The sequence below is a fragment of the Sinohyriopsis cumingii genome, chromosome 7 (genome assembly GCF_028554795.1).
Source record: "Sinohyriopsis cumingii isolate HCF-2022 chromosome 7, ASM2855479v2, whole genome shotgun sequence".
Taxonomy (NCBI): domain Eukaryota; kingdom Metazoa; phylum Mollusca; class Bivalvia; order Unionida; family Unionidae; genus Sinohyriopsis; species Sinohyriopsis cumingii.
The window spans coordinates 121,912,451-121,933,728 of NC_142967.1; the positions used below are offsets into that span (position 1 = coordinate 121,912,451).

The 21,278-nt window shown below is 32.7% G+C and overlaps 1 protein-coding gene across 1 annotated transcript in view; it reads left to right on the plus strand.

Moving 5' to 3' along the window:
* The window catches only part of LOC149796047 (rho guanine nucleotide exchange factor 12-like), a 344,172-nt gene that overhangs the window by 295,384 nt on the left and 27,510 nt on the right, over nt 1-21,278 (plus strand). The window contains exons 40-44 of the mRNA XM_089965965.1: nt 142-281; nt 7,437-7,555; nt 10,889-11,003; nt 14,193-14,299; nt 20,557-20,595. Coding sequence (XP_089822091.1) covers nt 142-281; nt 7,437-7,555; nt 10,889-11,003; nt 14,193-14,299; nt 20,557-20,595 — 520 coding nt within the window. The remainder of the gene's footprint in view (nt 1-141; nt 282-7,436; nt 7,556-10,888; nt 11,004-14,192; nt 14,300-20,556; nt 20,596-21,278) is intronic.

Genomic DNA, 21,278 nt, shown 5'->3' on the forward strand with positions numbered 1-21,278 from the left:
TAAATTTTACATCTTGATAACAATTTGTATTGATGAATCATAACACTTTTACTCAGAGTGCAGGTGAGATACCATATTCTATGGAACTCGTATTAATTCTCAAAATAACTCTCAAAATAACCTTTTGTTTCATGTTTTCAGACCATCCAATCAGGGGCTGTCCGAAATAGATGAAAATTTGCCACCCAATATGGAGGGCAGTCTAGATTTAGATTTGATCCACCCAACAGATGACACGATGACAGATCAACTTGCAAATACAGTACACATGACACCTAGTGGTAGGTCCTTGCAAATAAACAACACTTGACACCTAGTGGTAGGTTTGCATATGCAAAACACTGACACCTAGTGGTAGGTTTGCATATACAGAACACTGGCACCTAGTGGTTGGTTTGTAGATACAGAACACTGACACCTAGTGGTAGGTTTGTGGATACAGAACACTGACACCTAGTGGTAGGTTTACATATACAGAACACTTGACACCTAGTGGTAGGTTCGTAAATACATAACACTTGTCACCTGGTGGTAGGTCCTTGCAAATACTGAATACTTGACACCTCAGGGTAGGTTTGCTGATACAGAAAACTTTACACATAATGGTAGTTTGCAGATACAGAACACTTGAAACCTCATGGTAGGCTTGCAGATACAGAACACTTGAAACCTTATGCTAGGTTTGCAGATACAGAACACTTTAACCTCATGGTAGGTTTGCAGATACAGAACACTATAAACCTCATGGTAGGCTTGCAGATACAGAACACTTGAAACATCATGGTAGGTTTGCAGATGCAGAACACTTTAACCTCATGGTAGGTTTGCAGATACAGAACACTTGAAACAACATGGTAGGTTTGCAGATACAGAACACTGGACACTTAGTTTTAGTTCTTTTTTCTATCTCAGAACATAACTTTTTTATAGTTCTTTGTGTAACTCCATCTTGGGAAATATGTGATTTAAAAATATGCAAAGCAACTCTTTGTAAAGTTTCTGAATCATAAACAGAGACAAGTCCCCCATGTATAATTTTAAATCCTGTCAGCTATAAAACAAGTTTAAATTTGAAATGTTTATAAAGAACTTTTTATATTTTGCACAAGAGAACAATACATATAAAACCTGTTGTTTAATATTTGGACCTTTCAGATTTTTCAAATTGTCATTTTAGGCCTGACAATCAGATGGTAATAATATTGTATGTATTTCTAGAAAGAAAAAAGTTGTGAATTCCTAATAAGAGAAAACTCAAGATCATCAAAGATAATTTTTACAAAGTGCACACTTAAAATATTTTAGTTGATTGTTATAGCTTTGTGCAGAAGGAATGTACATGGAGTGCAGCATGGGATGTGCAGAGTGGCCTTTTAAAGTCTACTAACATTGAGAATTCTAACATTTTAAAACCCGCATGAAATAGCAGATGATGTTTATATTAGTGTGTAAAGATTGAAAAGATTTTCATTGATATTCAGTTTTGATTTTCTCACTTGATCTCTTTAAACATTTTCTTACTCCACCATTTGGGTAGTTTTACTATGTTGAACTTAAGCTATACTCTGAGTGTCAACAGTGGCAACATAAGTATTGTAGGTATTGAACATAACAAATAAACACTATGTCAGATTCACTGTATTATAATAACAACACAACAACAAAGATTACGCACTGTACTAAGTCCACATTATTATTATTATTATTATTATTATCATTATTGTTATTATTATTATTATTATTATTATTATCATTTTATTATTATTATTATTATTATTATTATGTGGACTTAGTACAGTGCGTAATCTTTAGAAGCTCTGTGCAATATTAGATAACACACACAAACATATGGTGACAAGATTACAAAAACAAACACCATGAAATTAACAGAGTTATATTAGGTTTACTTGGAAGCAGTATGCATTAGCTAGGTTCTATTTATATATGAAGGTGAATGTTGTAGTCTCCAGACTTGCTGCACAACAAGTATTGTATAATGGACAAGATTCCATATTTCTCAAAATGTTACAAATACAGAAGTTGAAACTTAAAACTGAAAATAAGATATCAGTAAATATACTTGGAACATGTATAGATCAGTGAACTTTAGTTGTTTAAAACTATATTTTTAATTTGCTCAAAGTTTTCGTATTCAGAATCTATTATAAATATGCCAAAAGTTTTCCCATTAAAACTTCATTTTAAAAATGCTGAAAGTATTATTTTGCTGTACTCTTTTACTAGTTACAGATTGTCATGTTTTTGTGACTTTGAGGTTTCTTTGGGTTTTGTGCCCAGAGCTCTGAGTATAGCCAGAATTCCATTGCAGATGCTAGCAGTTGCCAATCATGTAAATGATTTTTGAAGTTCATAATGAACTCACATAGCCAACAGTTTAAAAGTTACACTTTTTAAAAAACATAATGCTTTTGTCTTGTGCTTAAATCAGCAGGAGTTTGTACCTACATATTATTTATATGATACCTACAAATAAGGAACATTAACATACAATATGATGACATTAAAATCCCTTGAAACAATAACAGACAATATGAGTACATTAAAATCCCTTGAAACAATAACAGACAATACGAGTACATTAAAATCCCTTGGAACAATAACATACAATATGATTACATTAAAATCCCTTGGAACAATAACAGACAATACGAGTACATTAAAATCCCTTGAAACAATAACATACAATATGATGACATTAAAATCCCTTGAAACAATAACATACAATACGAGTACATTAAAATCCCTTGGAACAATAACATACAATATGATGACATTATAATCCCTTGAAACAATAACATACAATATGATGACATTATAATCCCTTGAAACAATAACAGACAATACGAGTACATTAAAATCCCTTGAAACAATAACAGACAATATGATGACATTAAAATCCCTTGAAACAATAACAGACAATACGAGTACATTAAAATCCCTTGGAACAATAACAGACAATACGAGTACATTAAAATCCCTTGAAACAATAACATACAATATGATTACTTTAAAATCCCTTGAAACAATAACATACAATATGATTACATTAAAATCCCTTGAAACAATAACATACAATATGATTACATTAAAATCCCTTGAAACAATAACATACAATATGATTACTTTAAAATCCCTTGGAACATTAACATACAATATGATGACATTAAAATCCCTTGAAACAATAACAGACAATACGAGTACATTAAAATCCCTTGAAACAATAACATACAATATGATTACTTTAAAATCCCTTGGAACAATAACAGACAATACGAGTACATTAAAATCCCTTGAAACAATAACATACAATATGATTACATTAAAATCCCTTGGAACAATAACATACAATATGAGTACATTAAAATCCCTTGAAACAATAACAGACAATATGATGACATTAAAATCCCTTGAAACAATAACATACAATATGATGACATTAAAATCCCTTGGAACAATAACATACAATACGAGTACATTAAAATCCCTTGGAACAATAACATACAATATGAGTACATTAAAATCCCTTGAAACAATAACAGACAATATGATGACATTAAAATCCCTTGAAACAATAACATACAATATGATGACATTAAAATCCCTTGGAACAATAACAGACAATATGATGACATTAAAATCCCTTGGAACATTAACATACAATATGATGACATTAAAATCCCTTGGAACAATAACAGACAATACGAGTACATTAAAATCCCTTGAAACAATAACATACAATATGATGACATTAAAATCCCTTGAAACAATAACAGACAATATGATGACATTAAAATCCCTTGAAACAATAACATACAATATGATGACATTAAAATCCCTTGGAACAATAACAGACAATACGAGTACATTAAAATCCCTTGGAACAATAACATACAATATGATGACATTAAAATCCCTTGAAACAATAACATACAATATGATGACATTAAAATCCCTTGGAACAATAACATACAATATGATGACATTAAAATCCCTTGGAACATTAACATACAATATGATGACATTAAAATCCCTTGGAACAATAACAGACAATACGAGTACATTAAAATCCCTTGGAACAATAACATACAATATGATTACATTAAAATCCCTTGGAACAATAACAGACAATATGATGACATTAAAATCCCTTGAAACAATAACATACAATATGATGACATTAAAATCCCTTGGAACAATAACAGACAATATGATGACATTAAAATCCCTTGGAACAATAACAGACAATACGAGTACATTAAAATCCCTTGGAACAATAACATACAATATGATTACATTAAAATCCCTTGGAACAATAACAGACAATACGAGTACATTAAAATCCCTTGAAACAATAACATACAATATGATGACATTAAAATCCCTTGGAACAATAACAGACAATATGATGACATTAAAATCCCTTGGAACAATAACAGACAATACGAGTACATTAAAATCCCTTGGAACAATAACATACAATATGATTACATTAAAATCCCTTGGAACAATAACAGACAATACGAGTACATTAAAATCCCTTGGAACAATAACAGACAATATGATGACATTAAAATCCCTTGGAACAATAACAGACAATACGAGTACATTAAAATCCCTTGGAACAATAACATACAATATGATGACATTAAAATCCCTTGGAACAATAACAGACAATACGAGTACATTAAAATCCCTTGAAACAATAACATACAATATGATTACTTTAAAATCCCTTGAAACAATAACATACAATATGATGACATTAAAATCCCTTGAAACAATAACATACAATATGATGACATTAAAATCCCTTGAAACAATAACATACAATATGATGACATTAAAATCCCTTGAAATAATAACATACAATATGATGACATTAAAATCCCTTGAAACAATAACATACAATATGATTACTTTAAAATCCCTTGAAACAATAACATACAATATGATGACATTAAAATCCCTTGGAACAATAACAGACAATACGAGTACATTAAAATCCCTTGAAACAATAACATACAATATGATTACTTTAAAATCCCTTGAAACAATAACATACAATATGATGACATTAAAATCCCTTGGAACAATAACATACAATATGATGACATTAAAATCCCTTGAAACAATAACATACAATATGATGACATTAAAATCCCTTGGAACAATAACATACAATATGATGACATTAAAATCCCTTGAAACAATAACAGACAATATGATGACATTAAAATCCCTTGAAACAATAACATACAATACGAGTACATTAAAATCCCTTGGAACAATAACATACAATATGATGACATTAAAATCCCTTGAAACAATAACAGACAATACGAGTACATTAAAATCCCTTGGAACAATAACATACAATATGATGACATTAAAATCCCTTGAAACAATAACAGACAATACGAGTACATTAAAATCCCTTGGAACAATAACATACAATATGATGACATTAAAATCCCTTGAAACAATAACAGACAATACGAGTACATTAAAATCCCTTGGAACAATAACATACAATATGATGACATTAAAATCCCTTGAAACAATAACAGACAATACGAGTACATTAAAATCCCTTGGAACAATAACATACAATATGATTACTTTAAAATCCCTTGAAACAATAACAGACAATACGAGTACATTAAAATCCCTTGGAACAATAACATACAATATGATTACATTAAAATCCCTTGAAACAATAACAGACAATACGAGTACATTAAAATCCCTTGGAACAATAACATACAATATGATTACTTTAAAATCCCTTGAAACAATAACAGACAATACGAGTACATTAAAATCCCTTGGAACAATAACATACAATATGATTATATTAAAATTGCTTGAAACAGTAACATACAATATGATTACATTAAAATCGCTTGAAACAATAACATACAGTATGATTACATTAAAATCCCTTGAAACAATAACATACAATATGATTACATTAAAATCCCTTGAAATAATAACAGACAATATGATTGCATTACAATCCCTTGAAATATTAATAGACAATATGATGACATTAAAATCTCTTGTAAATTTGTATGGAGTTTAAAAATGATTTGAGATCTTGTGGTCAAGTTTCTTGTCTCTTTTAATATATATATTTCCGCAGTGCTTATTTCAGCAGAAAGTTGTTTACTGACCAAAAGCCAGCAAGGCAACCTGTTCTTTCCATCCCCATTCTTTTAAGCTTATATGTGGCACAGTTTGAATTATTTTTTCCCATTTACATGCACTCTGGCAAATATGGCATTTTCTGAGTTAAAACAGCAAAACATGGGTATCACTTTTTCGTTTTGGTGATGTCATTGATGGTACTGGTGGGTTTGTTGTTATTGATGGCACTGGCATTAACTTAATTGTTGCATTTAGAACCATTTCTTTGAAACTCAATGCATGTATATACCTTAAAGGTGATTGTTGCATTGTTCTTGGACTGCATAACTTGATCCTCAGCAATGTAGATCATTGTGACCCACTTTGAAGGTTATGGTTTAGGTGCAGGGTGAGGGAGCATACGGTAATCAAGCAAGCAAGATCAAGCATTCCATGAAACTCTTGTCTGTCAACATTTCCCTGTATGTGCACTGAGTTGATTGTTTATTGCACTGAGTGTTACCTACAAGTCACTTCAAAGTTTCAGCTTTTGAGACAGTTACAACTGTACCAGAAAAAGATACTGTGTTGCTATGTGTATTATCAGATTCTGGCTTCTACCAACAGCTAGCTACTGTTCCATTAGTCATAAGTGTTTTGTCTTGAATATGAAAATGAGTTTTTCCTTTGGTGGAAAACATTAGGCATGGTTATACAAAATGTATGACAAGGTCCTAATTATTAGCTAGTACTGCTCTATTATAGTTGCTGCTGTCTCTAAAATAAACATATATTGCTTGCCGTTGTAAAGGTCATCACACAATATTAAAGACCTGTATTATTTTTAGTTCCAGCATTTTTGAAGTCTGAACTTTTGACCTTTTGGCTTTTGATCTAAAACTTATGCTTTTGAAGCTCTTATATTTAGAATGGGTTTGCCTTGCATTATCACACTAACCAGGGGGAACTAACTCTTGTTGTACAAAGAATGTCATCATACATGTAATTTACTTTAACAAATATGCAGAAAAAATGTACCCATCTTAACTGTTTGACAGTACTTGAATTATTACTAGATTATGGGCTATAACTCAATAATAATAAATATATATAAAAAAATGTAATGTATAACAAATTATTTATGCTTGAAAGAGATTAAATTTGTTCTTTATGCATGTGTTGAGATATGAATTGTATGACAAGAGTTATGTACTCTGAGTTGTTGCCATGCAACCTGCATGATCTATGCACCTACTTAGTGACCTTGACCTCACTCACCACTTTAACAGAGAAACTCGAAGCAAACAACAAGAGAATAAAGGAATTATTAGATGAAAGACAAGACATCATCACTGACCTACTGAAGGCTACTCCGCCCGGCAAGAAACCAGAAGAACATACAGAAATGGTGAGTTTATAATTCTACCAAAGTTACAGTGGAACCTGGTTTATCTGAACCTCATTAATCAGGATTATTTGCCCAACTTTACTGTTTTCAAGTTCCAGAAGTAAGGTAAATTTATAGGTCTACATATATCTGATAGTCCAATATTTTCAAACATGGGCATGTCTGAGTTTTTTACCCTTCTTTGGTAATAGTGATAGCAGCATAGTTCTTTATGTTCATCTGCCAGTCCATACATATATATATATATATATATATATATATATATATATATATATATATATATATATATATATATATATACATACATACCCACACACACACACACCTTTGGTTAGGTTTTGGGTTTGAGTCAGTTTTCTGTGGTGGTGCATTCCATAAACAGACTTCTTGTTTGTCTATACAAGACTTTGGCTGAAACATGATAGTCATAAGAATTCATTCCTTGATAAATGATCCTCACAGCACTGTATAATAAATCGGTAAAAAAAGAAACCATGGCAATTGTAGTCTGCACTGTTTGCCCAGCTGTATGAGGTAGAAGCCTGGTTGTGTAAGCAGCAAAAATGTTGTACATGTTAAAGAAAGGCTTTCCATTTTTTCTTGATAATTTCATGCTTTATTAATATCAGAGTCATACCCCTACCAAAGCATAATGTGTCACACAAAACTAAAAAATATTTTACACCCATCCCCCAATAATGATGTTGTTAATAAAAACATGATTTCCAATAAATCTTCTGAAGAAACGAACAAGGGAAAGACCATTTTTTAATACATTAAATATTCATAACCTGTTGTTTGTTATAACTAGTCAATAATTGAGATTTGCATTGCTTAACATTTAATACTTAAGGAATACTCTCATCTATGAGTAGATTTTACAATTAATTGTCAGTTTGTTCAAAGTTATAAAGTTCAAAGTGGTCAGTGGTGATCGGTAGTAACACTTGCATCACATTACAATCTTCCAGTGAAATACTAAGAACAGAAAATTCAGCTGTTACAAATTAATACTGTATTCCATAGTCCAGTGAGTTTTGAAGCACAAACATCATGTATTTGGTTATTTTATTACTGGAGTTGTGTTTATTTTACTTAATGCATGTGTGTGATGATCATACATGAAATCTATATTCTACCAGTATTTCTTGTATAGAAGTGTATTAAATGCTTCAAAAAGAAAACTTTTTTTAATTTTTTTATTCAGATTTGAAGACTTGAAGTCATTTACTGTGGGTTTATAGGAATAGATAACTTATTCTCAGCTGGACAATGTCATTTATTTTGGGTAACCTGCACTGACCCTTTTTTGACCACAAAACACTTTTTGAGTCTTGATATCACCAACATCACAGTCTGGAAGGCAGGCTGGTATGGATCTTTGTAGACCTAAGTATAACTCCATACTCATCAGTCTGGAAGGCTGGCTGGTATGGATCTTTGTAGACCTAAAGTATAACTCCATACTCATTACAGTCTGGAAGGCTGGCTGGTATGGATCTTTGTAGACCTAAAGTATAAGTCCATACTCATGATCACAGTCTGGAAGGCTGGCTGGTACAGATCTTTGTAGACCTAAAGTATAAATCCATACTCATGATCACAGTCTGGAAGGCTGGCTGGTATGGATCTTTGTAGACCTAAAGTATAGCAGATACTCTCATCCAGATTCCCTATTATTAAGATGTTTTTATGTCCCATGAGGATGTTGATAAACAAGGTTCTTCTGTAATTGTGGCACCTATTTGTTGTATAAATAAAAATCTTTAGAAAAATAAGTGCAAAAGGCATTCATGGATCTCTAAAAATAATCTAAAAGGCAAAAGTTTTGATTCACATCCCTTTGAAGGACTTTTGCATTGGAAAGTTGGGTTTTTGTTTGCCCCACCCCAACTGAAGTAGATGCATAATGTGCTTCTATTTTCTGTGTGTACTTGCATCTGTATATAGGGCTTTCCATAATACCATGGTTAGGTTTAGCATTTATGTCGGCATCAGGAACTGAACACATTTTTTAGGGCAGATGGATTTTGGATAGATTTCACAGAAGATGCTAGGTACAGTAGTACAGTGCACACCCTCTGAAGTAATTCTATGTCTATGAACACACTCCAGAAGGGGGTGGGTGGATAGATTTCACAGAAGATGCTAGGTACAGTAGTACAGTGCACACCCTCTGAAGTAATTCTATGTCTATGAACACACTCCAGAAGGGGGTGGGTGGATAGATTTCACAGAAGATGCTAGATACAGTAGTACAGTGCACACCCTCTGAAGTAATTCTATGTCAATGAACACACTCCAGAAGGGGGTGGGTGGATAGATTTCACAGAAGATGCTAGGTACAGTAGTACACTGCACACCCTCTGAAGTAATTCTTGGTCTATGAACACATTTCAGAAAGGAGGGGGTTGGGGTTGAAACATTTCACAGAAGATGCTTGGTATAGTAGCAGTACAGTACAAAAAAGGAGGAATGAATGCAGATAATTTTGTTGTTGTTGAGGGCAAATCCATTACAAAAATCAGATTTCTCTTGATCCTCATAAATGGGTTTATTTTTGCAAGTTGGATTGATTTGAAGGGGTGACAAATACATGCACTAAATTCACAGCTCGATCAAAAGGAATGTCAACTTGAAACGAAGTGAACGTGTCATTACAAGCCAAAGGCTTATCAGGTCATGTGAACTGGCAGAAAATGTAGGAAATATCAAATGGGGAATTAAAAATCTAACTTATAAAAAGGAAAATACAACATAAATCAAAACTGTTATTACATCAAACATAGTGTTTATATGACAAAACACCAATATTAATACAAATACAGGTTGTTAGGACTTGAACAAATACAGAAGCAATATACATGCAAGTAAACACCCATGGTAAATGACATTGATGAACACTTCACTTTGCAGTGGGTAGTATTTAATTTATCCATAAAATCCAAAATAACTATATAAAAGTTATATGCAATGAATACTGTCATGAAATGGATAAACACAATATATACCATATACGCATTTCTTAATGGGAATAGTGTCATAGAAATGTATAAATATTTGAATTCACTGTACTTCTGTGTACTGCAAGGATGTCAAATTTCTAACATTGTATCTAGTGCTTATAAGACAACCCCTAATCTGCATGAATAAAATGTTCAGTGAAAAAAAGTTGACTGATGAGTGAGTACATACAATACCATACTCAGTATCTTGTTACAAAATTGTTAAATGTAGTCACTGTAGGTACTGAGCATTATACAGTATTATCGTTTTTCAAAATGTTAATAAATCAAACTTTTCTTTTTTCATGATAATTTTCTTTTTTTTCAGCTAGAGGAGGATGATCCTCAGTCCCTTATTCTCTCCATCCAGTCGCTAAGTGGACAGCTCCTGGAATATGTCAGCCCATCCACCATTGACCCTGCGGATACTGTCTCCAGGGATTGTATGTCCTGTTCCATTAATTATCCAGGACATATTTTCTGTATCTTTTCTGGTCATTTTTCAATCCTGTAAAAAAGAGTCGGTTTTATGTATTTGCATTTTGGAAAGATCATCAGGGATATCTGTTGAAACGCTGGTTTAAAGCAATTTGATATAATAATAGTGCGGGTGTATTATTGTGATTCACCCATGAGAAATGAATATATATATATGGTTATGAACTGGAGGCCATTGCTTGTATACTCTTTAAATCCCGTTGAGAATTTCTGGCTATTATTCATGAATAAAAACGGAAACTAACAAGAAAAAATATCCTTATTCACTTTTATCAGAATTTGCTATATTATTAATAAAATGTCACACAAGTTCATTAAAATCCTCTGATTTCCCTGATCCCCATCTCTCTTGACTGAAAGTTTTTTAAAAAAACATAAAAAGACATGGAAATCTGTGGAGTGAAGAGAGAAATAAAACTAGCCCAGAGAAAACCTTGAACTTGATCTTACATTTAGTAACCAGCAAGAAGCTGAGTTGTTGTAATAGTACACATACACTTCCCATGGGATTGTATTATAATTGTATAATCGTACACATACACTTCCCATGGGATTGTATTAAATAGTATTTCATTATGTGAGTGGTACAAAGTTGCAAAAACTGGTGAGAAAAATGCCATATTGTGAATTTCTAGGCTAGGTGATACATCTACATAGTAACCATTTTTATGACGGATTGGGGTAATTTTTTTTTATTTTAAAAAACTCTAAAACAAGTTTATAAAACAGAACATTTAAAAATGTTGAAATACCTGAAGGCAACCCTCTCTCATTGGATTAATTGTGGTAAAACTGACCAATTGAGAGAGAGAGGGGAAGAGAGATTGATGGATGAAAAATTCTTATAGGCAAGTCAGATATAATACATAATCTGAGATGTTAGAATTACTTCATATTCATATTGCCACACTTTGTTTTGTGCAGCACATCCCACGGAATGCTTTAAACTTTTTATTATTATCCAAAACAGCTTTATATTTGAAGCTCAAGTTAACAAAAATTTTGAAAGAGACTCAGAATAGCTGCAGAACTGCATTTTGTAGCAGGCACACTGTGAGAGAATGTACAGTTATTTTCCTCTGTCAATACACAGATTCTTGTCAGCATCATTAGAAGTTAAGTCTGTGTTTCTATGCGGTCTAAATACATTTAATTAAAAGCAAACTCTGTAGTCCTCACTTCCTTTTTGATGAAAAGTGTATTCATCTTGTATATTGTAGATACAGCATACAGTGTGTGTTTGTGTTTTGGGAAATGTCTACATCATTTGGATGTTGTGAATTTTTTGACTATACAAGAGAGCTTGCAGAAATGTAACCCTACAGAAATCCTAGAAATAATACATTTGATCATAATTAATGGACTTAGTAAAAACAAAGATATGCGTGAAGTATTGTATCACTTGCCAGTTCACGAGGGCTTTGATTGGTAAAAAAAAGTGGGGGGAGGGATCAGATTCTAAGATAACTTGGCACATGTTGCCATATTGTGGATAGGAATTGAGTAACCTTTTGATAGACATCCGTTAGAGTCACTGGGTTTGAAATTAATAAGTGTTGCTGAAATTAACCACTTGGCAAAACATTGTTAAAGATTTTTCAAACTGACATTGTATCCAGCTGCTTTTTTTCTTTTTAAAATGACTGCATTTGCCCCACCACCACCACCACTATCATCATAATTCCTTTGTAGATCATAGATTGCATCAAAGTCCCATGATTTGGTATGTAGCGTATTTCATGAGGAGTACTACAGCTGTTAGTTGTAACTGGGTCACTGTGACCTATAATTTATGGTTTGAAATTAGGTCATTTATGGTTTTCTTGTTAATAGTGGTCCTTGAAGAATTCATATTTTCGTCTTATTTGTATGTAAAGAAGTCAGTTAATTAAATGTGACACATCTAAATTATGCATCTTCTTTTTCAGAAAAATATGGTTGATAAAATGTCACTAATGAATCACATATGTTGTAGCTTTTAAAAAGCATTGTTGTAATAAGAAAAATATCAGTATTAATGGCAAATAAATACAGCAATTTTGTTGATTGCTCTTTCATTTCAGTTTGCTTAAAAAGTTTAACATAAATTCATTACATAATCTTTTATATATTCTGTCATATTAGTTTTAAGTTTGTGATTTATGCAAAATATCAACCTCAGTCTTTGAAACTGACAAATATAACTCGTGCTCTGCATGAAACGTATAGGTCTTAAATGGAATTAGTTTCGTAGCTACCTGGTTTTGTCATGCTATCATGTCCGATTTTTAAGTTCAATGTAAGTTCCAGTTTATTTCAGTTTGCATGGAAACCATAAATTTTACTAATGTTCCAACTTTCATTTCTATTCCATTTTACCTGCTATGCAAGGTTTTCACATTTATACAAAATAAAACATGCTACTTAAGCAAATACTGATTAAAGCATGAGCTTATTTATTTGTATGTAAAGATGTTGTAATCACAAGCAAAAAAAGGCCACAGTGACCTACTTTACACTGGTGACTTTGCTTGGTATTTTGAAGTATGCAAGCAAGACATAGCATTTGCAGAATTCTTGTTTTTACTGAGATATACTTATTGGAATTATTAAATATTAGTTTACATTTGATTTAATCTGGTCTGTGATGAAGGGAAAGATTTTGCAAAAGTGTTATATTTTCATATAAAGCTACACTTAGCATGCATGTTAGTACATCACTGTAATTTTAGGCCTTGGCTGCCCATGAAAATAGCTAACTAGATTAATTATTAGTGCAGTTATCTTGCACAGCTTTTTATATGAGAAATGGTGGACTGTTAACATCAGTGTGCACATAAAGACTTGGAATTTAGACAATGCCCTGAAAGTATTACTTTTTGAAAGTTTTATTTTCTTATTCATGTACATAATCTGGGTTCTATTACATGCATAGACTTTCTCATATTTTGGGTTCTATTACATGCATAGACTTTCTCATGTTTGTTGCTTTTACAAGTATAATTCTTGCAGAAAAAGATTAATTTCTTGGAGGAGAAAAAAAACACCTGTGAAATTTTAAGTTAAAGAAATCCTGCTGTTTTCATATTATAATAAGATGTTGGATTTTTGTGTTTTCAAATTGCTTATTTCAAAGCATCTTTATTTCTTCCTAGCTGGCGAGGGAGTGATGGACACGATAGAAGATCTGACCGTCCCCATCCCTATGGACCGCTTGCGAGAAATGTCGCACCGTATGAACAATATCCTGACGAATCTGCTGGTAAATACGATTTTGTAATGGAAGCAGTCATATGACTGGAATTATCTTAATGACACAGAGCTTTTGTGAGAACTGGTATCAAGGTCAATTTATATGAGCAATTATTGATATCAAAGATAGTTTATTTCGGAATGTATTTACTGATTGAAGTATTTGATTCTGCCCATGAACTGGGGGAAAAAAATCATCATTAATAAAACCTGATGTTGAGTATTAATCTCGTTCAAGAAACTTTCATTGTTTTATTATGTTGGATCTTTTTTTATTGGTACATTTTTAATATTAATCCATTTTGAAATAGTGCGCATAAATATTTGCTTATATATGAAATAGTAAATTCAAATAAAAACTTTTTTAAAAAGAACTGGACAAACAAATAATTCCATTGTCAGAAATCATTAACAGACAGCAATTTCATTGGCTGCCAGCTTTTAACATCAACACTGGTATTGTGATGGATGAACTGCATTTACATTGTCATGCAACTATTACACTCTGATCATATACCTGGAACTACTTCTTGCTGTGGATTCCTTAGTGAGTAGTAGGGATCAATAACCAAAGCATGATTTTCTTTACAATTAATACAACTTGTTTTACAGTTGGAAAGGTTTTTTGTGTTTTAGATTAAAATGTCATTTGCTTATGCAAAGAATAAATGTCACTAGGTTGCAAAGTAATGATGGATATATATGTTTATGTAGTCATTCCACTTTTGTTTATTTTATTTGTATGTGTGTTTTAAAGAAAGAATATTCAAATGTATTTATTCCTAGTGTATATGAGTGTGGTGTGAGACAGGGTTGGTTGGCTGGGCAGTATACATAGACTTAATGGTTATTTATCCAGGTTTCTTAAACTCTACCTAAATACATTATTGCATGATTTTCAGCAACAACATTTTAATTTTCATTAGAGTAAAACAGTGGCATTGATAAAGTGTGTCCAGGACAGTTACAAGCAACTTCATATAGAGGTTTCATCCTAATAGAACATTGATTACTCACATCACTAATCCCATAAATGTTTGACACTTTCCCATAAACCTCACTCAACATCTACATCTTGTGTTTCAAATTAATACAAAGTGACCTTTTCTGTTGAATTACATGATAAAATGGCAAGTGTTACCCTCAAAGCACAGGGATTTATACAAGTCCGGGGCCCCAAGTGGCAGAGTGGTCTAAAGCGCTCTCCATTACGGATCACTGCCATCTCACCTCTGTCTGTGTTGGTTCAAGTCTAGGATTGTGGGTATGTGAGAAAGCTTGCCAGTCGCTTCTTGTGGGTCAGTGGTTCTTCCTGGGTTCTTCCTCCACTATTAATACTGGCCGCCATGCATAGCCTATCGTGTGCTGAAAAATGGCGTTAAACCCCAAAACAACAGCAACAACAAGTCCAAAGCACCCACCTGCATATCATAAAAGCAACTAATGGGGACATCCTTGCCCTTGGATGCATAAATGGGTCCAGTATGCCAACCATAAGAGGCAACTAATGGGGACACCCTTGTCCTTGGATGCATAAATGGGTCCAATATGCCAACCATAAGAGGCAACTAATGGGAACACCCTTGTCCTTGGTTGAATAAATGGGTCCAGTATACCAACCATAAGAGGCAACTAATGGGGACACCCTTGTCCTTGGTTGAATAAATGGGTCCAGTATGCCAACCATAAGAGGCAACTAATGGGGACACCCTTGTCCTTGGTTGAATAAATGGGTCCAGTATGCCAACCATAAGAGGCAACTAATGGGACACCCTTGTCCTTGGATGCATAAATAGGTCCAATATGCCAGCCATAAGAGGCACCTAGTGGGGACATCCTTATCCTTGTATACATAAATGGGTCCAATATGCCAACCAGCATGTCATAAGTGGCAAGTAACGGAGGCAGCCTTTTTGTCCTGGGATGCATAAATAGGTCCAACGCACAAACCAGCATGAGAGGAGTCCATAAATCATACCCAGCACCTATATCATGTTTTACAAAATAATATAAAGTACCCTTTTTTATTGAATTGAATCATTCGTGATAAAATGGCAGGTGTCATCCAGTAAGGGCAGAGATGTAAATAGGTCCAGTGCGTTCACCTGCATGTCATAAAAGGCAACTAATGGAGCAGCCTTTTCATCCTGCAATGTATAAATATGTCCAATGTGTCAATCTGCATGTCACAAAAGGCAACTAATGGAGGTAGTATTTTTGTCTAGAGATGAATAAATAGGTCCAATGTGCTAATCCTCTTGTCATATATGGAAAGTAATGGAGACATCCTTTTTGTCCTGAGATGAATAAATAGGTCCAGTGCACCAATTTTCTTGTCATAAGCAGAAAGTAATGGAGACATATGATCATGTTAATGCCAAAACAGTTGTCATCTCATTGTGATGTTTGAATAATGTATTTATTTGCAATGATGAAAAAAGTCCAGTCATATATCACAATGCAAAAGAAGAGTTAAAAATGGATGAGTTCCTTGTACAATAACCAGATAATACTGACATGCAGACAGGTGTGAAGGCCAATTATGGGTAATTTGTATTCATTTATTTTCATATCCATGTAGGTACTGCACATGATTATATTTTTTCTTTGAAAACATTGTATAAAAAAGTGTAAGAATGCACAAAATTGTTCTCAAAAAATAGTTTACTTTCTGTTTGGATTAGACCTTTGTGAGAAGTTGACGGACATCCTGAACACAGACTTTGTCCAGACACTTTTCAGTCAGGTTACCAATAAAATGATATCACATATGCAAATATGTATAATAAAAAAACTATACTGAGTTTTGTACGCGATTTGACCCTTCTCATTCATTCAAATATCAACCACATTTTGTTTTTGTTTACATGTCAAAGATACATTTTGAGCCTTTTTTATATTCTTCAGGGTATTAAAGCAAACTGTGTCAAAACCTAGATTTTTATTTCATTTCCAATTATGACAAGTTCAGTATTTGTTGGAGTATTTGTTTAAATCCTATTTTTTTTGCATTAGAATATTTTTTTAACTTTATTGATAGGTATATAGACAATGTCCTTTTTTTAGATGATATATCTTGCAGAAAAGTCGAAAGATACAGACATAAGTTATATTTATTATTCTAAATAAATCTGGATAAATTGTTTTTGTATGCAAGAGGGGGTCATATTTTGGTTGTGGATTACAGATGGCCTAATTCATTTCAGAGTCAAATGCTTGTGTTGCTAAATTTAAATTAACATTCATCTGTATGCAGGAGTTACTACAGCAACAGTGAATGCAGGAAGAAAGCCATTTTTTGTGCATTTCAGTCAACACTTATTCCACCACCACCACTGAGTAGGTTGAACATGCAGAGTTATTCACCTTGTCCAGTTTTAACACACCCTCAAAGGTGTATTATCAATCTTGTTAAAACCTCCAGTGTACAACACATAGGGATTGATTTGCTTTTATTAGATGTGGGATATTTTACATTTAAATAAATAAAGACAAATGGATACAACTAAATTGAATCCTAAAGAAATTTTGAACACCTTTAAGCCAATTATTATTTTGTAGAAGTGTAAAGTAGAAGAAAAGTTTGAAAGATTCATGGTAGGCATGTCAGTTTTGCTGAAAATCAATTATCACATTTATTACAAGATAATTTTTGTATAACAACAATTTTATTTCGTATAATTCATAAATATCGTGGAATTTTATGTTGCTGTGCAAATATACAAGCATCATTCCTGAGTGCAATTAGAAATATATTTTTTTCTTTGCTTTTGTGACCAAATTGATGAAGAATGAGGGGTGTATACATTCTAGCAAATATACTTCAGTGAGTTTATATCTGGTAGCTCTTGAGGTGTACAAGTGGTAACAGTGTTCAGTCCATAAGGACTTGTGTTGCATACTCCTTTTTAGTCCTTATGGACTTGTGTTTCAGAAATTGTTTTTGGTCTATTAGGACTTTTGTTGAAGACCTTTTTTCAGAGCTCAAGAACATCACAACTACATCAGATTGAATGGAAATGTGCTGCATTGATGTAACTTAACTTCATATGTAATTTGTTTGGAACTTGTAACTACCAAAGTTCAGTCAGTTTAGTATTTAATGCACACAGGAAGAAATTGATATGTACATTTAAATGATCAATATTTTTATAAAACAGATGTTATAAATATGCAATCATTTGCTTTTTAAGATCAAAGATTAAAAAATTGGAGAAAAAATTATTGAGACCTGAGACGCATTTCCCAGGGTTCCAAACTTCTGAGCAACTAGACTTCTTAAATTGGACAGTACTTCATAGCAGAAGGCTGGTAGTTAGTCATTTGAAGCTTGTGGATACCAGTCATTCTGATTTTAGCTGGGTCAGTCCTATTTTTAACATCAGATTATACCATTATCAGATTCCAGTTTTCTAGCAACCCCCTTGACAGATTGTCTTGATGATAGTGATCAATCATTATGCAACAATCCATTTAGTGACATGCTTGCTTGATCTCAGGGTCAAAGTCAGTCTCAGATATGTGTTCAAGTTTTTGGTAACTTTTTTAATTTGTTCGTGTTTCCCTAAACCCTCTTTAGATTTTCTTTATATTTGGGATGAACCTTTATGACCTGTGATGAAAAATCATGACCTGGGTCAAGGTCACACAATTTACAGCTGTACTTTGATTGTTGGGTAAACTTGGAGACCATGGCCTTCTTACTTGCATAATTGAACCTGATTACCTCCTTTCAAATAATTACTCCAAGGCAAGTTAGGAACATTATTAGGACAAAATTATTGTACATATGTGTACTGTGTTGTTTAAAAACTTGGAAATTGATGTCACTGGTTGGTTCTTATGTGAAGGAAGATAGATATTATGCATCATAAATTAGGAAGCCTTTCTTTCTACCATTGAAAACAATTATCTGATTCATCAAAGTCTTTTAGAATTGCACCGAGGATTCCTTAGGCAAGGGCACCGTACTCCCCTGACCTCCAAATCTGGTGGATACAGAGAATATCAATGGGATAAAGAAAAATCATATGCGAGTTTTTAAATTTTAAACTGTTTTCCCTTAATTGTTTTTTATGTGTGGCAATTAAACCAATGGAACATTCACATTTAATCAGTTTGCTATTTTCACATTTCAGTTTGAATCAGAATTTGGTCAACTTTATAACATGGATATTTTTAAACACCAGACTAGGTCGAATAACAAACTTGTATTGGATTTTGTTTTTGTTTAGTAACTGTTAAGATATCTCCTGGAAGAGTTCTTTGGATTGATTTACTTTTACTAATATTGCATCTGTTTCCAAGGTTTCACTATTAAATATGCAACCTTATTGTCTATATTGCACAACCACTTTCCTCTGTAGACATTGTCATTATTACAATACAAGTTTTGTATCAAGCACTCAAGTATGTGGCGCATTTCGTTCTAGGTATGTATTTACAGACAGACTGGTTGTTTGCTTTTGCACTGTACAAAATTTTGATTCCTTGAAATGGAGTACCAATTTTTTTTTTTTACGTTATCACAATCCATCCAGGCAACAATAACATCAGAAACTATGCATTGAAATTTGTCAGAAACAAGTAAGATTTTAGTTCCATTGCATTAATTGATTACAATATTTCCTAGAAGAATATAAAATAGTAAATTTGCCAGACATGTATTATATATACATATTCATCATTGCTGATGTTGGAATTGAAAAGAGATGTAGGGCATGGAAGTCAGTCAGTGGAAGTTAGTTTATAAAAATTGTGTTAATTTTCATGCATTTACATAAGCTAAGTACACAAAGGAGAGTTTATATTTTTTTATGACTATGATAGATTAAAAGTATGCCCAGTTAAACGTTTACCTGTATAACAAATCCAATGGAACAAAATAATTTTTATCCATTTAAAAATTTTGTAAGAATCAATTTAATGCACTCAGTTATACAAATTATGTAATTAGAATGTTCATTTTGTGTTGTCACAGATTCAGTAGAAACAATACTTACTTTTTAAAGAACAATGCCCCATTGTATATTATCATCTTTTTGTCTTGAAAATGCAACATTTTAAGATACGGCAAATGTATACTTGTAAAGAATAGCTGTGTGCTATATACTGGAATCACAATTAACAAGATTGATAATACACCTTCCAAGGGTGTGAGTTTAACTCAAATAGCAACTGACTTGAACTAGGCCAGAGTGAATGAAAAAAGAAGGCAGTGTGTTTGAGTTGTAGAGTTGATAGCGTTGTCTTGTCTCTATCATCCAGGCGCAAACAAGGGCAGCATCCGAGCCAGGAGCATCTCAGGTCAGGGCAGTACTGATGATCTTGAAGAGTTTGAAAAAACTGCTGGCTGTATTGTCAGATCTTTCATGCATTTAGACATTTTTTAACCATTGACCATCTTCTAAGTGTTTTTGTAACATACATGGTCATGGGAGCACACAATTACTGACAAAGAACTAAATTATGGACAAAATCTTTAATTAAAGACATGAACTTGTCTTGAAATTTGAGGTTTGACAAAGAATTTAAGGAGATGAAATTAATATTTGTTTTAAACAGATAGTTCTCTCTAAACAAAGCTTTAAGTTGATGGGTAAAACATTGTGTACATTTCCCTTATTTTAAACTTTCATCAGAATTAAACTAAGGAAAAATGGAAGAAAGAAATTGGAGGAAATAATGAATCCAGAACAAGGAATAAAATCTAAGTTCATGTTAATGAAAAAGTCCTCAAATTACTCAGATCCTTTGTGGAAAAGTTAATTTGACCAGCCTGTAATGTTTTATTATACAATATTTTGATCATTATGAAATTGTTTAAGTGCTGAAAGAGAAGACAATGAATTGTTCCATTGCAGTCAATCAGCCTACATTTTTTTCCCCAAACCCTTGATATTATTATTTAGCATTTGAACTAATAATTGGCCCAGCATAGCTATTAACAAGGTACAATTCATGACAGATAGTAGGAGTTGAACGTGTTG